This window comes from Pangasianodon hypophthalmus, chromosome 7 (genome assembly GCF_027358585.1).
Source record: "Pangasianodon hypophthalmus isolate fPanHyp1 chromosome 7, fPanHyp1.pri, whole genome shotgun sequence".
Lineage (NCBI taxonomy): Eukaryota > Metazoa > Chordata > Actinopteri > Siluriformes > Pangasiidae > Pangasianodon > Pangasianodon hypophthalmus.
Genome location: NC_069716.1, coordinates 3020603 through 3042637, shown reverse-complemented (window position 1 = coordinate 3042637; position 22035 = coordinate 3020603). Strand labels below are relative to the sequence as shown.

General features: G+C 37.0%; 1 protein-coding gene across 1 annotated transcript; it reads left to right on the top strand.

Moving 5' to 3' along the window:
- The first annotated feature begins 292 nt into the window (after positions 1–292).
- Positions 293–21393, top strand: slc7a11 (solute carrier family 7 member 11). The gene is made up of 12 exons (XM_026947452.3): positions 293–718; positions 3492–3618; positions 8522–8637; positions 8912–9037; positions 11977–12076; positions 12178–12222; positions 12721–12844; positions 13675–13778; positions 15516–15612; positions 16599–16748; positions 17786–17963; positions 18087–21393. The coding sequence occupies exons 1-12, from the start codon at positions 472–474 to the stop codon at positions 18140–18142; spliced, it is 1470 nt and encodes a 489-aa protein (XP_026803253.3). The 5' UTR covers positions 293–471; the 3' UTR covers positions 18143–21393.
- Positions 21394–22035: the final 642 nt, after the last annotated feature.

Below are 22035 nucleotides of genomic sequence, written 5' to 3'. Positions count from 1 at the left end.
AGAGTGAAATAAAGAGAAACAGAGATGAAAGCTAATAAAGAGCAGAGGGAAGGAATGAAACAGTTCTTTCCTCAGCTGTCTGACATCATCTGGTTTAGCTGTTGCATCATGACTCAGACGTTTTTCAACTCCACTGGGCTGTAAGCCCTTCCCCTTTAACAGTCCTCACTGCTGCTAGTTTAAAGGAAGAGTAAAAAAAAAAGAAAAAGGGGAGGATTGTGACCATAAAAATGGGGCGGGGTCAGGGTGGCTTGTTAACTATTCAGGAGGGAATTATTTGGACTGCAGGCAGCGTATCAGAAGTTTGCTTTGCACTGTGGGAACACCTAGTTCCTGTCACAGCAACCCGGCTGTGACGACTATAAAAAAGCCGGCCGGCTTCACTTCCACTGACTCTGAGTGTGTGTGAGTGTGTGTGTGTGAGTGAGTGTGTGTGTGTGTGAGAGAGAGAGTGTGAGTTCTTATATTAACATGGCCAAAAGAAAGGCTCAGGATCTTGGGGGTACGCAAGAAAACAGTTCCACAGTAACAAAGGACCAGAATGGAGGAAAAGTTCAGTTAAAGAAGAAGGTCACGCTGCTGCGTGGGATCTCCATCATCATAGGAACCATCATTGGTGCTGGAATCTTCATCTCACCCAAAGGCATCCTACAGAACTCGGGCAGCGTAGGAATGTCCCTGGTGATATGGGTGGCTTGTGGGATTCTGTCGTTATTTGGTGAGTGGAAAGCAAACACACACGCACACACACACACATGTTGCTGATTCAAACATTATTCATCTACACACGTCTTGACTGAGAACCTTTGTTTATAGAGAACATTATTGCTCAAGCAGGAAAAGCTCTTGGCCACATGTTGCTCGTTGGGGGTGTGTGTGATGTGTGCGTATGTGTGTGGTTCACAGTGCGGAAGTAGTTGAGTTGCCTCAGCCATTCATTAGCTTAGCGGCACATTCTGCTGTACATGCTGGGAGAGAACCAGGTGCTCTTAAAGGGACAGGCTCCCATTTTTTACTTCCCTTGTTTGCCCCAGTTTGACAGTTTCTTTGTTTGTCTGAAACTCTTCCTGATATGAAGAGGCCTTGAGCTTGGAACACACAGTGAGCAGACATGGCCTTAATCAGTCCTGTGTTTCACATCTGCATAAAAACTGCAAATTCAGGATGATGATGCATTACATTTGTTGATAAAATGTAGAAAGAGTTGCCCCCCCCGCAGCTCCATGGTTCGATCCTGGTTCGTATCTGTGTGGAGCTGTGGAGTTTTGCATGTTCTCCTCATGTCCATGTGGGTTTCCTCCAGGTCCTCTGGTTTCCTCCAACTTCCTAATAATGTGCTAGTATGTGAGTTAGCTATTTTTAATTGCCTCTAGGTGTGAATGAGTGTGTTAAATGTGTGCATGGTGCCCAGCAATGGACTGGCATCCCATCCAGGGTGAATTCCCACCTTGCAACCAGCGCTCCCGGGATACACTCTGGAACTAGTGCAACCCTGACCTGGATAAAGAAGACAAATGAATCAATTATACTGTATATATTATACTCTCAGAATTCAACACCTCTCCTCGCTCTAATCATCTCCTAAACTATTTTAATGCAACCTATTATATTAACAGAGCAAAACGCATCATTACACAAGACCTGCACAGTTAAAAAAAATCTGGTTACTTTTTTCATGTAATAAAATTGCTCATGAGAACTCTTGTTGAAACATTTCCTTGTTCAAGTTTTGACATGTCCAATAGAACAGCAATATTTACATAAAATAAAATCATTTTCAGCCGAGATTAGGAAGTATGTACAACACATGTACAAGTGTGTAGAGGCGTCTGTTCTGGTAGTGTTGCAACAGGTAATTTGTGAGTGGAGCCAAGAATGATGTTATATTTCATGATTTATTTTTTTTCCTGAAATATTTTCTTTAGGTGCTACCAGTAGACACATAGACACACACCCATATGCAATCCTACTGGACACTTTAACACAGTTTGTACCATGTGTTGTTCTTTAATAAATATAAAAAATCCAGGTTTTTGAGAAATCGCTGTGATATAAGCGGAATAAACCACTTCTGGACATCCTGTTACAGGAAAGTAATAAACTTTGGGGTTGTAACAGTAACTCCACTTCACGCCAACTCATTGTCGATTGTTTTCCTTTAACATGACACAGCAGAATGTCACTTAGGGCCTTTTCTTAAAGTGAAATAAATATGATGAATCATCATGAGACTGGATATATTTTGGAGAGCAAAATTTAATGCTCGCATGCTAACCAGAAAGCATTAACTGTAATAACCTGCATAATTGTTTGCCTTTATATTTTCTAGTAATTTTGTTTAGTGTCAATTACTCATTATTTTGCTTCCCCAAGCAACTTAATTGTCTGTTTGACCCATTAGCACACCAGGAGCAGGGACAAACGCTAATTATTAGTAATTATTTTGAATCCATTTGTAACGCAGGTGAAAGTGAAGGCAGCACAAATACACAGCAGTGTGTGATTATGTGAAAGAGCACAAAAGAAAAATCATTGTAAGCTTTAAATCTGTTGTAGTCTGGGAATGGAGGGACCAAGGTTGTGCGTGTGTGTGCGTGTGTGTGTGTGTGTGTGTGTGTGTGTGAGAGAGAGAGAGAGAGAGAGAGAAAGAAAGAGATCTATATTGTCTTGGCACTTATTTTCACAGCAGAAGCAAGCCACTCGAGCTTGATGGCTGTGTATGAGGTCTGAACTCATGTGTGTATCAGAGGAGCATTGTTTAACGGTGTGTATAGTTGTGTGTGTGTGACAGAGGAGCATTGTTTAACAGTATGTGTACTCGTGTGTGTGTCAGGAGTCATTACACACTTGTCAGCACTCTTTTGTGTGTCGCTGCTGCAGGCTTTGAGGAGCCGAGGAATTTAAAGCTGCCAGTCTGGCTGAAGCTCTCGTCCGAATTTACTAACAACACACTGCAGAAACAACATCCTAGTTCTCACACACAGCCTATATACACACCGTACACACACACACACACACACAGTCTATACATATACATTATACAAACACCATACACCATACATACACCATACATACAATATATACACACACATACATTATACATACATTATACATGTGCCAGAAACACACAGTCTATGCACACACCGTACACACACACACACTAACAGTCTATATACACACACACACACACGCACAATATCTATACACACACATTGTAGTCACTCACTATACAAACACCATACACATACCATACACAGATATACTGCCTATACATACACACTCCATACACCATACATACAATATATACACACATACATTATACATGCACCATAAACACACAGTCTATACACACATAGTAGACACACTCACAATACACACACAAACACACCATGTTCTTGTTAGCATATACAGTCCACATTGCTCTTTCTCACCCTCTATCCCTCTGTTTGTGTGTATGTGTGTGTGTGTGTGTGTGTGTGTGTGTGTCTCAGGTGCTCTGTCCTATGCTGAGTTGGGAACCTGCATTAAGAAGTCCGGTGGTCACTATACCTACGTTCTGGAGGCGTTCGGCCCGCAGATGGCTTTCATACGATTATGGGTGGACATCATTGCTATACGGTCAGTAAAGTGTCTTTCACTATCCATTCTGATGCCATAGCTGAGAACACACACACACATACACACACACACACACAGACTCTTGCCGTGTGGCTGAGCTGCTGAAATGAAGAGGCTTATGTTAGAAGCTCTGGAGCAAATACAGTAAATTCTGCTCAGGGTCCGAACAGTAAAGAGGATTTCCTGCTGATCTTCCTACATGAAGCTCTCACACACAGGATCACCAGCTAACACACACACACACACACACACACACTACAGCTTCCTTTGATACCACTTATACCATTTTAATGAATAACTGGTGTGTGAACCTGTCTGAAATGTGTGTGGGATCCAGAGTCTTACCAAGAACATCCGGACTAATCTGATGTGACCGTTCAATCTGCACAGGGACTTGGAGAGTGGACGCGCCACATAATCAGATTCTAAACAAAGTCTTATGATTGATATGGTGAGGAGATGTTTATTTAACATTTCTGGAAGGAGTCTCCAGTGTCAGCACTTTGTAACAGTCAGAGGTAAAGATGCTAGTTTGAGTTTTCCGCCATCTTCAGGACAGAGGAGTTTATGCTTTGAGGTTTCTCAGTAACATGAAAAGCTGTCTTATTTTTAGTCTTTTGTCTTGTTCTTACAGCTGCTATAACATAAACGATAACATATCAATTATACATAAAATGGATAAAAAGTAGAATCTTTCATTCTAAAAAAAAGTATTTGTTGGTGAAATGATGTGGTGTAAGAGGGATAAAACACAAAGGACATACTGGTATAGGAAAATAATCAACTCCAGGGTGCTAACAGTAACTCTCGCTGTACATCCTGAAGTGTTTTATTCCTTACATATTCAATTACTGACTGATTTTAAATACACCTCAAATCAAAATTATACAATATTTTACCATCAAAATGATTTTTAAAACTGGTAAGGCTGCAGTGTTTATAGGCATTGGATTCCATCCAGAACAAAGCCACGAATAGCCTCTCCTCCTTAACAAAATCTAATTAGCGTAATACGGTACAGGACTGAAGTTAGGAAATTAATGAAAATAAATTAAACTCAGGCAATGGTAGGCTCACACTGACGTTGATTAAATAGCAGTGGGATTCAGTTCCTGCTCTAACCCAAGCCTGAAACTAATATCTTTACCAAAGAAAAGCCATAAAACTTGTTCAGTTCAGAAATAAGTCTATATTTACATTCACTAACCACTTTAATAGGAACACCTGTGAATGTGATTACCCAATCAGCCAATCATGTGACAGCAGCCCCATGCATAACATCATGCAGATAAATGTCAAGAGCTTCACACACAGAATGGGGAAAAAAATGTCATCTCAGTGACGGGCTGGTTTGAGTATTTCAGAAATTATTGATCTCCTGGGATTTTCAAACAGAACAGCCTTTACAGGGAATGGTGTGTAAAATAATAATAATAATAATAATAATAATAATAATAAAACCTCCAGTGAGCATCTGTTCTGATAGTGGAAACGTCTTGTTAACGAGAGAGTTCAGAGGACTGGTGGGAGCTGACAGGAAGGCTACAGTAACTCAAATAATCACTCTGTACAACTGTGTTGAGCAGAAAAGCATCTCAACACTGAATCTTGAAGTGGATGAGCTACAACAGCAGTCGTCCACATCGGGTTCCACTCCTGTCAGCCAAGAACAGGAATCTGACGGCACAGACTGGGCAGCTGAAGATTGTAAAAATAACTCTTCACCTGTAGAATGAGAAGTGTTTGTATAAAACCAGAAGTTCACAGCGACTCTGAGCCAGATAGAGAATGTCCTGCTATTATAGTCTAACTCTTTAGATAATGTTCACACCACGTGTAGTTATGGTTATAGTAGATCTATAATATAATATAATATACAGTCAGTACACTCAGTAGTTTCATCAGAGCTCCATCTTTAGTAACACTTCATATAAAGTGGGATTGTGCACTAAAAAGGTCTTTTGAAATTGTTTTTTAAAAGAAATTCCCTTTTTATGAGCTTCTACAGCTATTCTTCTAAGCTTCGTTCATGTCTCCTTTGATCACACCATATTGTAAAGAACAGAACCACGGAAAAAAAAGGTGTGTTTTTATAAACTTTTAAATAACAGGTCAGAGCCACTCTGGATTGATAGAAACACCTGAGCACAATTAAGGTCTTTTCACAAATCTTACAGGCTTTTGAGGATTTACCGACTTCTCACAATTGTTAAAACACTCCTTTTTTTATATTTTATTTTATTTTTGAGAACTGAAACTCCTGCAGGGCTTTGTGTGTGTGTGAGAATTGTACATTATATAAAAACAGGAGAATAACAGATAATTGGAGCTTTTCACACCGCTTTGCCTTCATACTCAGAAGCCAAAATTGTGAACAGCGCCAATTATCACCTTTTATTCTACACAATTATGTCTTATTCTGCATCACGGTTAACGCGTGATGGGAAACAATGCAGTTTGCATTCGTGCGAGATCACACAGTGAACAGATCTGGCACATTTTTCAAACATCTCTTAAATGTTTTTATCGAATCCGTGGTTGGTTAACAAATCCTGAAAAGTCTTACATTATAAATTCTGCAAATCAATAAGCATGACATGTGATTCTTTGATTCTGGCGTATTGTATTTTCACAGCAGCTGTGTTCTAAAGGTGCTGAATAGCCTGTAGCACAACAGTAATGGTTTTGCATTCAAACTGCAGTGTATTAAACCCTGTAAACAGTTTTATGAAATAATTTGTACTCGCTGCTGGGTTTGGAAGCGTGGCTTGGAAAATAAAGTGAAGTTCCAGTCGCAGATGTATTCTTAACACGTACCGCAGAAGCCTACAGGGCTGTAAAATATGCAGTGCAACAATGGAAACGGTACGGCTTTTATAAATGTGTCACCTTAAGAAATAATTAAATGTGCTACGTCATGCCGTGCTATTTGAAGTGCATCTGAAAATGGAAATGCAATCAGATACACTTTATGGATACGCTGTTTCCAGATTATAAATTATTGCATCCGTACACATAGTAAAATTAGTGTATCTTCATTGAGTTTCAGGTTTATTACTTGTAACTAATTAACTATCAACTACAGTGGAAATTACTAGGTCTAGAGCTACTTCCTGCTATTACCTGACTGGAATACACCAAAAACACCAGACAGAAAGCTGTTCCTCATTGGGAATATAGGCATTTCACAAACAGCTCAGACGTTAAGGTTATAGTGACTAGAAGGTTATGAGTTCAAATCCCAGCACTAACTGACAGCCACTGTTGGTCTCTCTGACCAAATCTTGCAGCCCATAATAGGCTCATGTTGTATTTTGCCATTTTGTCTTTATTTTACACAATGATTTTTTTTTTAATGCCAAAAACACACAACATTCATTACATGACCATTTTCTACCAGCCTGTCTGTTGTTGTGACTGTGCCTTTAAGACTAACTGATGCAGGGACTTTCTAACTGTCTGACCTCGCATGAACTGTTGGAAATCCCTGAATTCGAGTTCTTCTAAAACAAAACGTGCATGACTGTTGTTTAGTATGACTGTTGTACTAATGACAATTAGTACAGGCCTTTTAGCTGTATTTAACATTTTATGTAACATTATTATCTTATCTTTAAACATTTAGTTGTCTACCTAAATAATATAGTCACTTACAACCACAACACCTTCCTCCCAGCCTTGCAATTAATTACAAAGGACGTTTGGTAGTGTATAGGATAAAAAAGACAATTAACAACCAAAAAAACATTGCTACCAACATATACAGGGTTACAAACTCCTGAAATTTAGCTAGCCAAAAATTAGACTAACACTGCAAAGGTGATAGATTTATCCGTCTCTAGCAGGATGGCGCTGTTAGCTAGTGCAAAGCTGTTGAAATGTAGACAATGTGACAATATAATACTGATATTGTGATCAATTATGCCACAATCCACAATTGTCAATATTTTTATGACCGTTAGAAAGTATAATTGGAAGCAGCTGATTAGATTTACATTTTGCGCCCAATTTTTAAAATCGTAACGTTCTAATTTTGCACAGAATTTTTAAATAATTACAGAAGTAAATTATAAATAGTTATAAATTATAATAAATATACACATATACAATATAGGAACATTAATTACATAAATAACAAACAAATATTGTATTTTTGTAGACAAAATAAAAGCATCGTTGACCTTAGTTTTAGTTATCATGTCATGACTATTTAATATTACACATGGCTAGTAGTACGTATGTCCAAAGCCCAGAAAAAGCTGCCTGCTAATCAGCGTTCATGTTGGATATTCTTTAACAGATGAAACATTAAGATGAAATTGATTACTTCAGGGTTGCGGGTTTGATGTGAAGCTCAATATACTTGAGAATGAGCTGTCATGAAGTCTTAATTCTTTCACAGCTCCTTAAAAAAATAAATTAATTAAAAAAAATAATAAAAAAAACAGTTTGGGGTTAAATGTATTGAGCAAACTGTTAAGCCTAAAATAGTCAACAAATTTAGCCACATGTTTTCTGTTATTGGGATCCTTTGGAAGAATATTCAGATACAGTTACTTCTTATATATATATATATATATATATATATATATATATATATATATATATATATATATATATGGTAGTAACATCACAACCATTCCAAATATGGTCTGTATGTCTTGCAGCAGTATTTAATTTTTTTTTAAATTAATTTTAACACATTATACTGTATCAAATTATTTTATTTCGGAAGCAAGCCATATCCATGATATACAGCTTTTCCACGATATGTAGCCTCTAACTGTTCCTGCTTCAGATAAAAATAATGTTTAAAAGTGAACGTTCTGTTCTGCCTAAACCTCAACACATAGATAAATCTGTGCACCTGCACTTAACAGACGCTTTCTTTTTCTTCTTCCAGGCCTGCAGGAATGGCTGTGATTTCTCTGGCGTTTGGCCGATATGTTTTGGAGCCGATTTTTATGCCGTGTGGCGTGCCTGAGTTCGGAATCAAGCTCGCTACAGCAATTGGACTCAGTAAGTCAACACATTATAATCATGTATTATTACCTCGCTGAAGTGGTTAACTCTTCTAATCATACTGTAGATTTAATTCATTTTATAAATCTTTATTTCTAGAGAATTAAAAAAAAAAAAATCTGTAAAGGTACTGTCTTATTCTTTGAGATAGTTATACACTGGGCGGTTTTGAAGTATCTAAAAATCAGTATAAACAGGAAGTTAGAAAAGAGTCCTTTCCTGTGAGATGTTTGTAAGAGATCAGTGATTTAATCTGACTCATGTCTTTCAGCTACAGTCATGTATATTAACAGTATGAGTGTGAGCTGGACAGCCAGGCTGCAGATCTTCCTCACGTTCAGTAAACTTCTCGCCATGGCCATCATCATCGTCCCCGGACTCTATCAGCTGTTCAGAGGTAAACGTTATAACACCTGAACGCCGATCGCGATAGGGCTGTTAAACCCCAGTAAACTGGCACTTTTTTGTGACCTTTAGTTTTAAACAATCTCAGGTCATGTTTGCTTTGTAGTCATCTAAACAATGAATCTCGATAACTAATTCCTCCGTGACAGTTGCGACTCTCGGTACGGTGGCCTATAAGTGCAAAACACATTAACAAACCACACTGAAAAATGATTAATGAAATCAAAGATTAATGTATGTAACATTACGATAAACCTAAATAAAATACGTGAATAATGGTATGTTTAAGCTGAACTCATTAAACAGAAATATGTACATTTACAAACTTCATTTGTTGTTTTAACGTTAATATTATATCAATATGTAAAAGCTACATAAAGCCATCATCACTTTTTAGAGTGCAAAAACACACAGAAAACAAATGCAAATTCACAAACACATGAACTGACATCAAAACGGAAAGCGTAGGTCTCTACTGAACATTACGTACGTGTTGCTGATTGAACGTGGTGTATGAAAATCAACAAGGAAAAAGAATTGCACTTTTTCAGCCTGTCATCAGTCTAGCATATTGAAAATGAAAACTTATGTGAGGAGAAAGTCTTTCTTCTGAAAAACCCGGCTTCCTTTACGTGGCTTTCAGCATGCACGTACTCGTGCTGTACAAAGTTGTCAGCATATCTAAAGTAGCTTCATACGAGCCTCCTGATAAGAACTAAACATGAATGAAAGCATGAGTGGATTCATTTAGAGCTGTATTTCCTCTTACTGTAAACATCCTCCAGCTCTCCATTTTCCACTCTCTCTATCTCTCTCACGTGAGGCAGCAACGAGCATGTGCTGTTCAATCAGGAAGTCCGTTTCCGTTTTGAGTTGATGTTGATATGTTTCTGATTTTGCTACTGCATTTTCACTTGTGGTGTTTGTGGATTTACAGTGTGTTTCATTACTGTGTGCTCAGTTTTTCTATTGTGTTTTTGGTCTTGTGTTTTTATATTTTGCTGTTGTGTTTTTTTTTTTTTTTTTGCTGTTGTGTTGTTTATTTTTTCAGTAGTGATTTTGTTTTTGCTGTTGTGTTTTTAGTTTTTTTGCATTTTTTTTTTGCTGCTGTGTTTTTAGTTTTTCTGTCTTTTTAGGTTTGCTGTTGCATTTTTGATTTGCTGCAGCATTTTTAGGTTTGCTGTAATTTTTATATATATTTTTTGTGTGTGTGTTTTTTCTGTTTTGCTGTTGTGTTTTTGATTTGCTATTTAAATTTTAGTTTTGCTGTTTCATGTTTAGGTTTGTCGTATTTTGCGATTTTGGTTCATTTCATTTTGCACTAATGTAAAAAGGTCAATTCTTGAAGAAAAAAAATGGAAGTTATGCCAGTTAGTCTTAGCTGAGCACATGCACATGAAAACAAAGCATTAGCAATATTTTTCACTTCCTAATGGGAATTTGCCTAATGGATTTCATGATTTTCCCTTTCAATGATATTCAGCATGTTTCATCCTAATGGAATATTTGCCAGGTCTTGTTTGCAAGCAGACTGCCAGAAGACCCGCAACATTACAGTTGCAAATGTTACAGCGGTTCATTAGGTCTATTGATTCACCATTAAACCACAGCATATTACCAGAAAGTCCATAAGATACCACCAGACTCCTTTAGGCCACCACTGACTCTTATTATAAAGCCATCAAACATGCCTAAAATTAGTCACCAGTCACCTGGCAAACCACGAGGAGCCTTTACATTGCGATATCGACCAATACGGAAAACATCAAACACCATTACGGGAACCACTAGTAACCCCTGATGGTTTCCACAAATGGAAAGAGAATGTAGAGTTGAAGATGTAAGGAAAAATATTTTGAGCAAAAAGCAAAAAAAGTATCAGGAACAAAAATGTGTCCCACACCAGGAGTCCTCTTCCTAATGGGAAGTGTAAAGGTGGAACTACGGGTAGCGCTGCTGCCTCCAAGCTCCAGGGTCCTTGCTTCAATCTTGAGCTCGGGTTACTGTGTGTGTGTGTGTGTGTGGAGTTTTACTGCACAGTGTCTGCACAGGCTTCCTATGCGTTCTCTGGTTTCATTCCACCTCCCAAAAACACGCTGGCTGGTGGATTGTCAACTCTAATTAGCCACTATTATGTCCATGGTTCCTTTCAATGGACCGGCATCCCACAGAGCATGTACCTCCGGCCAGGATAGGCTCCTGGGTAAACTTTCAATAAACTGTCGTAGTAGTTTACATACAAGTAGTCTAGAATTACGGTAAACTTATTGCCTGGAATTTTTTTAGAACATGACTTCTGGCTAAGTGAATCATTTTATTCCCAGTCTTAGTTAAAAAATCAATTTAAAAAGATACACACACACAAAAAAAAACACTAACAGTAAATCGGTTGTAAATATGTTGTAAACATGCTTATTTACTTGGCAGTGACACAGCAAAGCAAGATTTCCTTGTTTCGCTTCTCAGAAAACCCCCTCGTAAAGCCACAACTTTAAGGGCCTACAACTTCTTACATGCGACTGTTTGAATAATGTTTTTTCAGCATCAAGACAAGACTTTGTACAGATTATTATGTTTATTGTATATTGGTAATAATGGTAATGGCTCATTTTTTTTTGTTTTGTTTTATTCTATGTCTTTTTTTATGTTTCTGTTAAGTTTACTTTTAGAGGCGTTTCCCTGAGAATAGACGTCAAAACCAGCCAGAAATGGCACTGGGGAATTAAAAGTGAACTTTTGGACACTTAATGGAACTATGGCACTACCTAGTGTTGTTTTGGAACAATAAACCATAATATGATGTATTTGTGCAATGCATGCTGGAGAATTTAAGAATCACTATATAGAAGAAATAAAATATAACATATTAAATGCTAGATTTGTACCAGAATGTCCTTTCCATTCATTATCTAAAGTTTCTTGTTCCTACAGGCGAGACCAAAAACTTCCAGAACGCATTTCAGGTGGACTCGGTGAAGCTGTCTGGCCTTCCCCTGGCCTTCTACTCAGGGATGTATGCTTACGCCGGCTGGTGAGTCTAACTCAGCTCTACAAGCTCATTCTGAATCCATGAGCTACTGAAAAATTAGCTGAGCTTCTTTCTGTTTTTTTATATATATATTTTTTTTACAGGTTTTACTTGAATTTTGTCACAGAAGAGGTGGATCGTCCAGAGAGGTGAGGGCAGTCCAGCATTTGGAAATAAGACACGTCTGTAGCTAACAGCTTGAACCAATCCATCAGTATGAACTTGAGAAGAAATTTGATTCTCATTGCTTTAAGCGCTTAGGAATGTAGCATCCTTAAAGTAGCTTTAAAGCAGATAATGTATAGATGTATAGAGTATAATGATAATATTCCATTAAAACGCCATACTAGTGCACTTACTCAGAGGCTTGGCTTACTTCGTGTCCTAAATGTCTAAAAATAATAGATTGAATTGCTATATATATATATATATATATATATATATATATATATATATATATATATATATATATATACATATATGTGTGTGTATGTGTGTGTAAATATATATATATGTATGTATTGTGTGTATATATATATATATACATATATGTGTGTGTATGTGTGTGTAAATATATATATGTATGTATTGTGTGTATATATATATATATATATATATATATATATATATATTTTATTATTTTCCAGAACCGTCCCATTGGCCATTTGCATCTCCATGGTGATTGTAACCGTGTGCTACACGCTGACTAACGTTGCATATTACACTGTGATGTCAGCGGAGGAGCTGCTTGCCTCAAGTGCCGTCGCTGTGGTGAGTACCACATCATCCTCACTGCCCCCGGATTGCCAGCTCATCTCTGGGAATGTCATCCGGCAGCGTTTCATAATCCAATTTTCTTTCTGATGTTTATCATTTCGCTTTTCAGCTTCAGCTCACAGTTTCGCAAGTAAACACCTTTGTTGATTTTGCCTGAACAAAAAGTGTGATCACTGTAATCACGCTGCTATCTACCTGCCTGAATCTCACACAACATTATCCTTCTCCCTGTGTGTGTGTGTGTGTGTGTGTGTTTGTGTGGAGAGACAGACAAGATCTATAATAGAGGACGCCAGCACTTTAAAATCACACTGTACACCACCATTAATGACTGTAATAGCCGACACCTTCCTTCTCCGGAAAGTAAATGTAATTTCATAGAGACTCTCAGGTCCGTGTGTTGCTTTCCTGCTGTAATCATATAGCTCTCGCTGAAGCTGACAATGGCAGAGCATGTGCTTCAGTGTGTGTGTTTGTCTGTGTGTGTGAGTGTGTTTATGTGTGTGTGTGTTTGGAGATCTCCAGCTCGGCTCAGGGATGCTCTAAAAGCTTTTTCATCCCATTACACCCACGTAATGCACTCATTTATGGCTGCTCTCGCTCCACATGCTCACTCACACAGCGAAGATGAAGCCTTTTTTTTTACCACACCTGTTATTCCTAAACACAAACTCCATTCAAAATGGAAGAAAATGGAAAATCAATGTTGTGTTCTTATTTGTTTAAACTAAGTATGTTTTCATATCCTCTCTCTCTCTCTTTTTCTCTCTCTCTCACTCTCTCTGTCGCTTTCTCTCTCTATTTCAAATGCTCGCTTTTCTCAGGCCTTTGCTGAGAAACTTTATGGGAATTTCTCCATCGCGGTTCCCATCTTCGTGGCTCTTTCTTGCTTTGGTTCTATGAATGGATGCATTTTTGCCATCTCCAGGTGAGCATCATCATCATTATCATCATCATCATCATCTACAGTACCATATTTGATTTGTAACTGTACTAATTTTTTTCTCATTTATTTTGACTATACTGTTCAGTTTTGAGTGGGTTTAAAATGTCTTTTAAGACTCGGATACATGTGCAGTGTATAGAATATCTTAAGTGTTTTGGAGCGCTCTGATTGGCTGTCCTGCCTAGCGGTCTAGAAGAAGAAATCAAACGAGAACTTATTGTTATCTACAGCGTATCTCAGTCAGCTATACAGATCGTTTAAAACTACCTTATACCGTATTTCTTTCATAGAATTTCACCCACTCTAGCAGAAAATTGCTATTGCGAGCAATTAGCATGGGTTGTGCTGCTTCCTTCTCAACAGATACGAGTAGCAAGTAATAAACACTAAATGAGAATTCAGTTCAGGGCTGCACCCAAAACCACAATCTATGAACTAAATTATTCATTCATCTACAATAAGAGGTTTATCCTGATCAGGATTGCGCTGGATCCAGAGTCTATCCCGGGAACACTAGGCGAACACTAGTCCTTGGCTATATTACTAAGTACAGTGACATAGGACATGTCTGAGCTCGCATATGACTTTTTTTTTTTTTGAAAAATCCCACCAATTCAAACTATTAGTTACTATTATCCATGGTGGGCATGTTAGAGTATTTTTTTTCTGACTCAGTAATGATTAATTTTTAACAGAATAGTTCCATGTAAATAGTACCAAAGCTCTTTTTTATGTTACATCCCAAACTACTGTATATTCTACTGCACTAACACTAAATAGTATGTTAAAATGCCATGTCGATATAATTATTGATACTGGTATCCATAAGTGACACAGTATTTTGAACAGTATTTAAAGTATGCAGTTGGGACATTATTGCTTCTTTTGGTTTTCTTCATTTGGTTATGAACACGAGCAAATGCCCCCTCCTGGTTTCTTTCCACAGGCTCAGAAATTGTGTTCATGTCAACGGTTAGCTGTTATATTTGCAGTGTGTTCAAGTGCAACCTTTCACAGAAGACATGGCGCAACAGAAGGCAGCTAGTTCTTGGCAGCAGCTTGGAGTGTCAGAGCTTTTAAACAGATGATGCCTAATGGGATCATTAAGAAACAGAAACAGTGATCATTATTATCTGGTGTATAAAAAATCATAAAAATATTCCATCTGAAGTCTATAATTTAGGGTTATAAATGACACAAGTTGTCCCGTGATGGACTGGCATCCCATCCAGGGTGTATTTCCACCTTATGCCTGGTGTTTCTGGGCTAGCATAAAGCGGGTACTAAAGATGAATGAATGCCAAGCTGGAAAAGTGCAAGAATGTACAAACCATTAGCAAAGGCTAACAAAAAGTTAAAATCTACAAAAATACAATGTTACCATAAAGCTGAAAGTTATAAAGTATCAGCTGCAAAATGTATATACATACATACATACATTATATATATAGTGCTGCGATGCCAATCCCTATGTCAAACCACATCTCTACTGGAATACCCTAACCATATAGGAAATAGGAAGTGAGAAAAATAAAAGGATCTAGTCAACATAGAAGATGTACTGAACTTTCAGGAGTGACTCTAGGACTGACTAATATCATGGTGTCGGTGTAGGTCTATATATCTAGGTTATATGATGTTCAGGAATTATGACATACGGAGTGTTGATATAGCCTGCTCTTACAACAGACTCTTCCCTTTCTTCTCCTTCTTTCCCAGAATGTTTTACGTGGCGTCTCGAGAAGGTCAACTTCCTGAAGTTCTGTCTATGGTTCACGTCCGCCGTCACACTCCGGTAGCTGCTGTAATTGTTCTGGTGAGTCATTCAGGCACTCTGAATCACTTCGTCTACTTAACCAAACAAATTATTCACCATACTGACACAGTTCACATGTGTTTAGTGATTCTGGTGCCAGTTTGTTGGTTGATGCTGTATTTTTATTATTTCTGTGAGAATATAGCTGTGGTATGTCGCTCCGATGTCACAGGTGAACACTGTAATGAATAACAGGATAAAAAAAAAAAAATTCAACCTTAAAAAAAAATCTCAAACAGGAAAACATATTTCGCTGTTAGCTCTAAACAACTAAAGAGCAAGGGCTTCTATTCTCATTCACCATTTTCCAACGAGGTTCAATGTCAGATTAGTGAGAAATTCAGCATAGAACAGGTGGAGACTTTGGCAAAACCATTGGACTCAGATTGCAATGTAGAACTCTGAGTTACGGCAGAGACTTGCATTGCATTGTGGGTAGACTGGCATGTTGACAAAAGATGTTTAAACAACAAGTTAAGTCAGAATTTAACCATAAATAAATATTTTTTACAATTGAAAATTACATATTGATTTTATGGCAATCCAGAGTACCTTAACATGTTTAGATTTATTTTAATTTCAGTTCCAATTCAATTTCAATTTTATTTGTGTAGCACTTTTAACAATGGACATTGTCACAAAGCAGCTTTAGAGAAGCATTACACAATTAAACCAAAATAAATTGTAAATATGTGACTTTATCCCTAATGAGCAAGCTAGAGGCGACAGTGGCAAGGAAAAACTCCCTGAGACGACATAAGCAAGAAACCATGAGAGGAACCAGACTCAAAAGGGAACCCATCCTCATCTGGGTGCTAACAGATAGTGCAATTATAAATAAATCTCTTCTATAACAGTGTACTATACAGACAAATTGACAATTTAACTCATATCCATCCAGAAAGGAAAACATGAATATTACTAGATCTCAGCTGTAAAATGGTGTAAGTCTAACTGAAGTCTTTTCTTCCTCTTGCCCCATGTAGTACCCCCTCACCATGCTCCTCCTGTTCGCCGGAGACATCTACAGCCTGCTGAACTTTATGAGCTTCCTGCGCTGGCTCTTCATCGGGCTGGCCGTGGTCGGACTCATCTACATGCGTTACACGCGACCCCAAATGCCACGTCCTTTCAAGGTAGAACAGCCAGACGCTACAAGAACTTACACTACAGCAGCAGCAGGGTTGAATTCTCAATTTTGATTGGTCAGATAACAGCAGCTTTTAATGCGTTAAAATTTTTATAGTAACAGATCACACAGGACTTGTTGGGTCGATGTTCCACAGAAACAAATTAAAAAAAGGGCAATTGTTGATCTGTGAGGATCAGATATGTAACATTTACAGGAGGAGTATCAGCACTTAATAACAATCTGAGGTAAAGCTGTAACTTTCAGTTTACCAACACAGGAATGTCTTTAAGACTTTTTCTTGGTAATATGACAAGCAGGGGTTTTTTTTGTCTTACTTATTCAGCTGCTATAATGTATAGCTTGGGCAGTCCACGTTAAATGTAACTACAAATGGATAAATATGAGGATGCGTTGTTTTTTTTTTGTAAATGAAGAATTGTACCGCAAATTGTCGTGGTATAAGAGGATACTACAAAATAATAAAACTTTCTGGTAGGAACAGTAACTATGTTTCGTGTCAGGCCACATCGCACCACCCAATCAATGATTACTTTCCGATAAAAGCACACCCTGAAGTGTTTTATTCCTTACTTTAAGGCAGTGAGTGTCACATAATGAAAATTGCTGGAGGTGGTGAGGAGGAGACATTAAACCAAGAGCTCCATAATCTTCTAGGTTTGTGATGAAAAGAACTTACATTAGCATGGACTTGCATTAGCATGCTAATCCTACTCACTTAACAATCGAACCCATAAATGTTATTATCTTCCTCTACTTTCTTGATGAAATGTAAATCACTAGCAAGTTTTGCAGTGTAAGACGGTGAGGAACTTTATGGACTGCTAGTCATTATAAACTCAATCAACAATCTAATACACAAATATACCCCTGCCCACAAGATCGTGATGATCTTAATGATATTAAAATGCAAATGAGTGATCATGGTGAGAAGAAATTCAAGCCTAACGCTAGCTATTATCATTAATGTTAATGTCTTGAGCTGTGCCTAATCTTCTCCCGCTTTTCTCTTTTCTCCCTCAGGTCCCAATCTTCATCCCAGCAGTTTTCTCCTTCACCTGCTTCTTCATGGTCTTCCTCTCGCTCTACTCCGATCCAGTCAACACAGGGATTGGATTTGCCATCATGCTCACGGGAATACCGGCCTACTACGTCTTCATCGTTTTCGACAGAAAACCCAAGTGGTTCCAAAAACTCTCAGGTTTGGGAGTACTTTTTTTTTTTTAACTTGTAACAAATGTATTCTAGCCTTGACAACACAGACACCTATTAATATTTAGTAGAATATCTAATATTGTCTGTCTTTTTCCGTGTCCTTTTGCAGACTCTATGAACAGATCCTTACAAATCCTCTTGGAGGTGGTCCCTGCCGAGAACTGACCTTTCCAGACACCGCTCTTGCATCACTCGGTCTTTCATTTTGTCTCTCTTATAGAACATGCTCCCTTCATCCTGCTCTCATTTTCATTCCTCTTTTATGTTTTATAGAAAACACTCCCCCGAGTGACCGCTTCTCAATCCATCACTCCACAAGGGAGGAATGAGAGAGACCTTTCAGTGTTCATGCAAGAAAAAAACGTTCGCTCTCTCAGTCCTCGCTATGCAGTCGTATACAATACATTTCACTTTTTAGCTGTGCTGTCGATTATTTCATGGTCATTTTGGAATATCAAATCTTTGAGTGACTATCAGAGAAGAGAGAATATTCAATAAGTAAATGTTCAATTAGTATTGGTCAGGTTGTAAGAAACAATGCTATTATAATGTTTCTCACAGAATATTCTCAGACAAAAACAAAATAATATGCAAAAATCTGTGATAAATGTAACATCAGTTAAACATGTTAAAATTCCTACTAAAAACATTCCAACCGTGTTCTCAGAACACACAGAAAGTTTTATTTTTTTGAACCACAACATTAATGTAAACTTGTTGGCTTGGTGTTAGCATGTTTGCCATGTGCGCTTGATTTGGGTTGGTACATTTTTAGAAAAAAAAAAGGGGGGCTCCTCGGGGGTTTTTCGGATAGTTAAGAGTTCAAGCTTTCTCAGGAGGTTCTACACGGAACGTTTCATAAAAGGGTAAATTTCTGTTGTAGGATTATACCTAGAACTTTTAAGGGCTAACTTTTCTGGATTCTCCCAAAAGGACAACCTGAAGAATCCTTTAGTGTACTAGCGTGACCTTTTCTTTTTGTAACTAGAGTGTATGTTAAGCTATGTTGAGGGAAAAGAAGGTTCCACAAAGAATTGCTTTCTTAAGACATTGTATTTGGAACCTTTTCTGAAAGATAAATCGCCCCCTATACAGAAGATTTAGTTGAATTGTCTCTAATACTTTATAGTATACTGTTCAGAAATGGCTCTAATTAATCGAATTAAACTTGTTACATATGACAGACTCATACGCTGACTAAAGACAGTAGCATGCTGCTTGCACTAGTAGCTCCGATGGACATAATTGTGGAGAAAATGATTGAACTCTGATGTCCTGTGGTGAAAAGCTGAACTTGACTATTTTCTAACATGGCCATGATGAATTGGTAATTAGTCCGAAAAAAAAACCCAAAAAAAACAAAACATGGTTGCTAGCTTCAGTTGTGTGTCTGCTAAGTTGAAATGAGAAACGCTAAGTCTCATTCTCTATTTTTTCAGCTGTGCTAGCAGTCTGATTGTATCATAACCATCCATCTTTGACTTCCCGGCAGTTATCCTGGCTCTCCAGAGCTATTTAAGTGTTTTATACCTCATAAAGCAATTCCACATGGCCATTGTGAGAACTACTGTAGATCAGGTCAAATTTTGACGTATTTCTTTTTGTACTGGTTTTAGAGGTTGGGGAATGTGGGCTGTACTGTATTTCTTGAAGTCATCTGATATTACGGATAGAACAGTGTTTGTAGCTAAGAGTTCATATACGTTGCGTTTGTTCATTTTTGTGTTTCAAATTAAAATTCCGGACATAAGCAACAAGGATATATTTATTTTTACCTTTTTTATTCTTTCGTTAGCATGCAGTAAAATAAGAAATCTTTTTTTTTATTTTGTTTTAAATATAAATATTTTGAGTTGTTTCTACTCGTTTCACCAAATAAAGTCTAGAAATCAAATATTCATTCCGAATCTGGAAAAAAACCCGCTAACTGCAGTACATGATAGTGTGAACAGAGTCGACCTGGAAGTACAAGTCAGCTACTGTATACGCTATTCTCCGGTTGAGATGGGTACACTGGAACCTTATTCTATTACCATAAAAAAAAAAAAAATTACAAATGAGATTTTCAGCGACAACAGTTAATATGGTCAAGATCACAAATTTGCTTTAATAGTTTAATAGTTTTAAAAGTTTAATAGTGACGAAAATTGTGCAACATCTTGAATATTGAATAGCTTTGTTTGTTTTAGAATTGTGAAACTTTCTGCTTATTTCCAGTTAAAAAAAAAAAAAAGATCCCAGATTTTCAGTATGGTCTCAGACTTTTGGACTCCAATGTAATTTATTTGAAATAAATTTGGGGTTCTTCTTAAAATTTCTTACATTTTTAGCATAAATTCACAAAATCCTGCTGATTTTTTTTTAGCCACCATTTCTGTCCTCCTTTACCATCACCATCTTGCTATTCTTAAAAAAAGCAAGTAATGGTCCAGATTAGCAGTACATCAGGGACTAACGGTGATCTTTAATTGCAGTAATCGCTGATACATGACAGTCATTCGAGATTGTTTATTAACTTTAACCGCAGAATGAAACTGAAATGATGAACAACAAGCAGATTTGAAACTGATTTGAACATCGTATTTGCATATATTTTCTATTTTTCGACATGAAAAACGAATGAACGCAACTACATGAGCTTCTCAGCCACTCAAGAACAGTTGGATTTAAGTGTAACTGTAACTATTACTTGTGAATGAATGTGGTTTACAATGCACTTCTATTGAGAAGTGAATGGAAAGCTGTATTAAAAGTATTTTAATATCTAGAATTTTGTATACAAAGTGTAAAATGTATGTTGGATTAGTTACTGCTGTATGAAGTTACACACTGCTGAATTATTTTTGCAGAAATGATGAAGTGGTACAATGCACTCGATACTTACTATGTTAACACTATTGCTTTAAATGGCTTGGTGGAGCTCTACTTACTTAGTATTTCTATTAATAATACCATTTGTACATTTGTATTTTCACACACTTGATGTGTATTTTTGTTTATTTAAAAAAAATGAATCTTGTTTTTATGTCACATTTTTGTGAAGGCAAATTACTCTGTACAGACTCGTAGATTTGTATCCAAGCACATTTTTTTTGTAATATTCTACTGCAGGTTTGACAGGAAATCAATATCTTTGAGACACAACACAGTGATCTGGATTAAAATACTGCACATGTTCTCCAGTGGAGTTTGATAAAAAGCAATGATGTAAGGCTAGTGAAAGTGTTGCATCCAGTAAGTGTGTACAAAATATATTTAATAATAACAAAAGTGTTTTATTTGTCGAAATGGATTTTTTAAACATTTTGTTTTTGCTAATCTTACACATATATGTGTTTTCTTCTGTACGCACATGCTCTATAGTTTATAACATGAATAAATAAAATTATTTAAATTTGTCGTGCTAACAGATCATTTTGTACAGTATGATTCTACAGTGTGTAAGCACGGTATGTGATTGTCCTGTGTGTTTGGTTTCCTAATCACGTTTTGGTTACTCACTAGCAGTAGACATTCAACAATGAAAAGAAGCATTTAATAATATTTAATAGTATCTAGTAAATTATTGGATGGGACAGCATACAATACAATATTTTAAAATATTAAAAAAAAAAAAAAAAAAAAAAAAAATAGAATTATTTTTGCCCTGAGCAAACTGACCGTGTTATAACCCACTGTCCTTCTGTTTTTAATGTGTTCATTCATATTCAATCAGTTTGACTCAATAATAATAATATCAGCAAAAAGATTTCAACAGTTAATTAGCTCCATTTAATACTCCATGTTAATACTCAGCAGATGACAAAGGCATCTGCAAGAAGGAAAACTGTTTGAACTAATCGGGAAAAAAACAGAGATTTACTAGAGACAATTAAGCTAACATCGAGCTTAACAAATCCCAACTTTATTCAAATAAACTCCAATGAGATTTTTACAAACTTTGCATGTAATATTGCTAAAGATCAACTTTATCGTTTCTATAGTAATAACTCATTCACAGGGACTTCTATAATGGACAGTGCACATAAGCTAAAGCTATTAATTCCCACATTCCATCA

Bases quoted from the DNA above. Each gene is read 5' to 3' on its own strand.
- slc7a11 (XM_026947452.3), top strand. From the start codon at position 472: ATGGCCAAAAGAAAGGCTCAGGATCTTGGGGGTACGCAAGAAAACAGT. The intron at 12,223-12,720 runs GTGAGGGCAGTC...ATTATTTTCCAG, and splicing joins GAGGTGGATCGTCCAGAGAG to AACCGTCCCATTGGCCATTT. The intron at 17,964-18,086 runs GTTTGGGAGTAC...GTCCTTTTGCAG, and splicing joins GTGGTTCCAAAAACTCTCAG to ACTCTATGAACAGATCCTTA.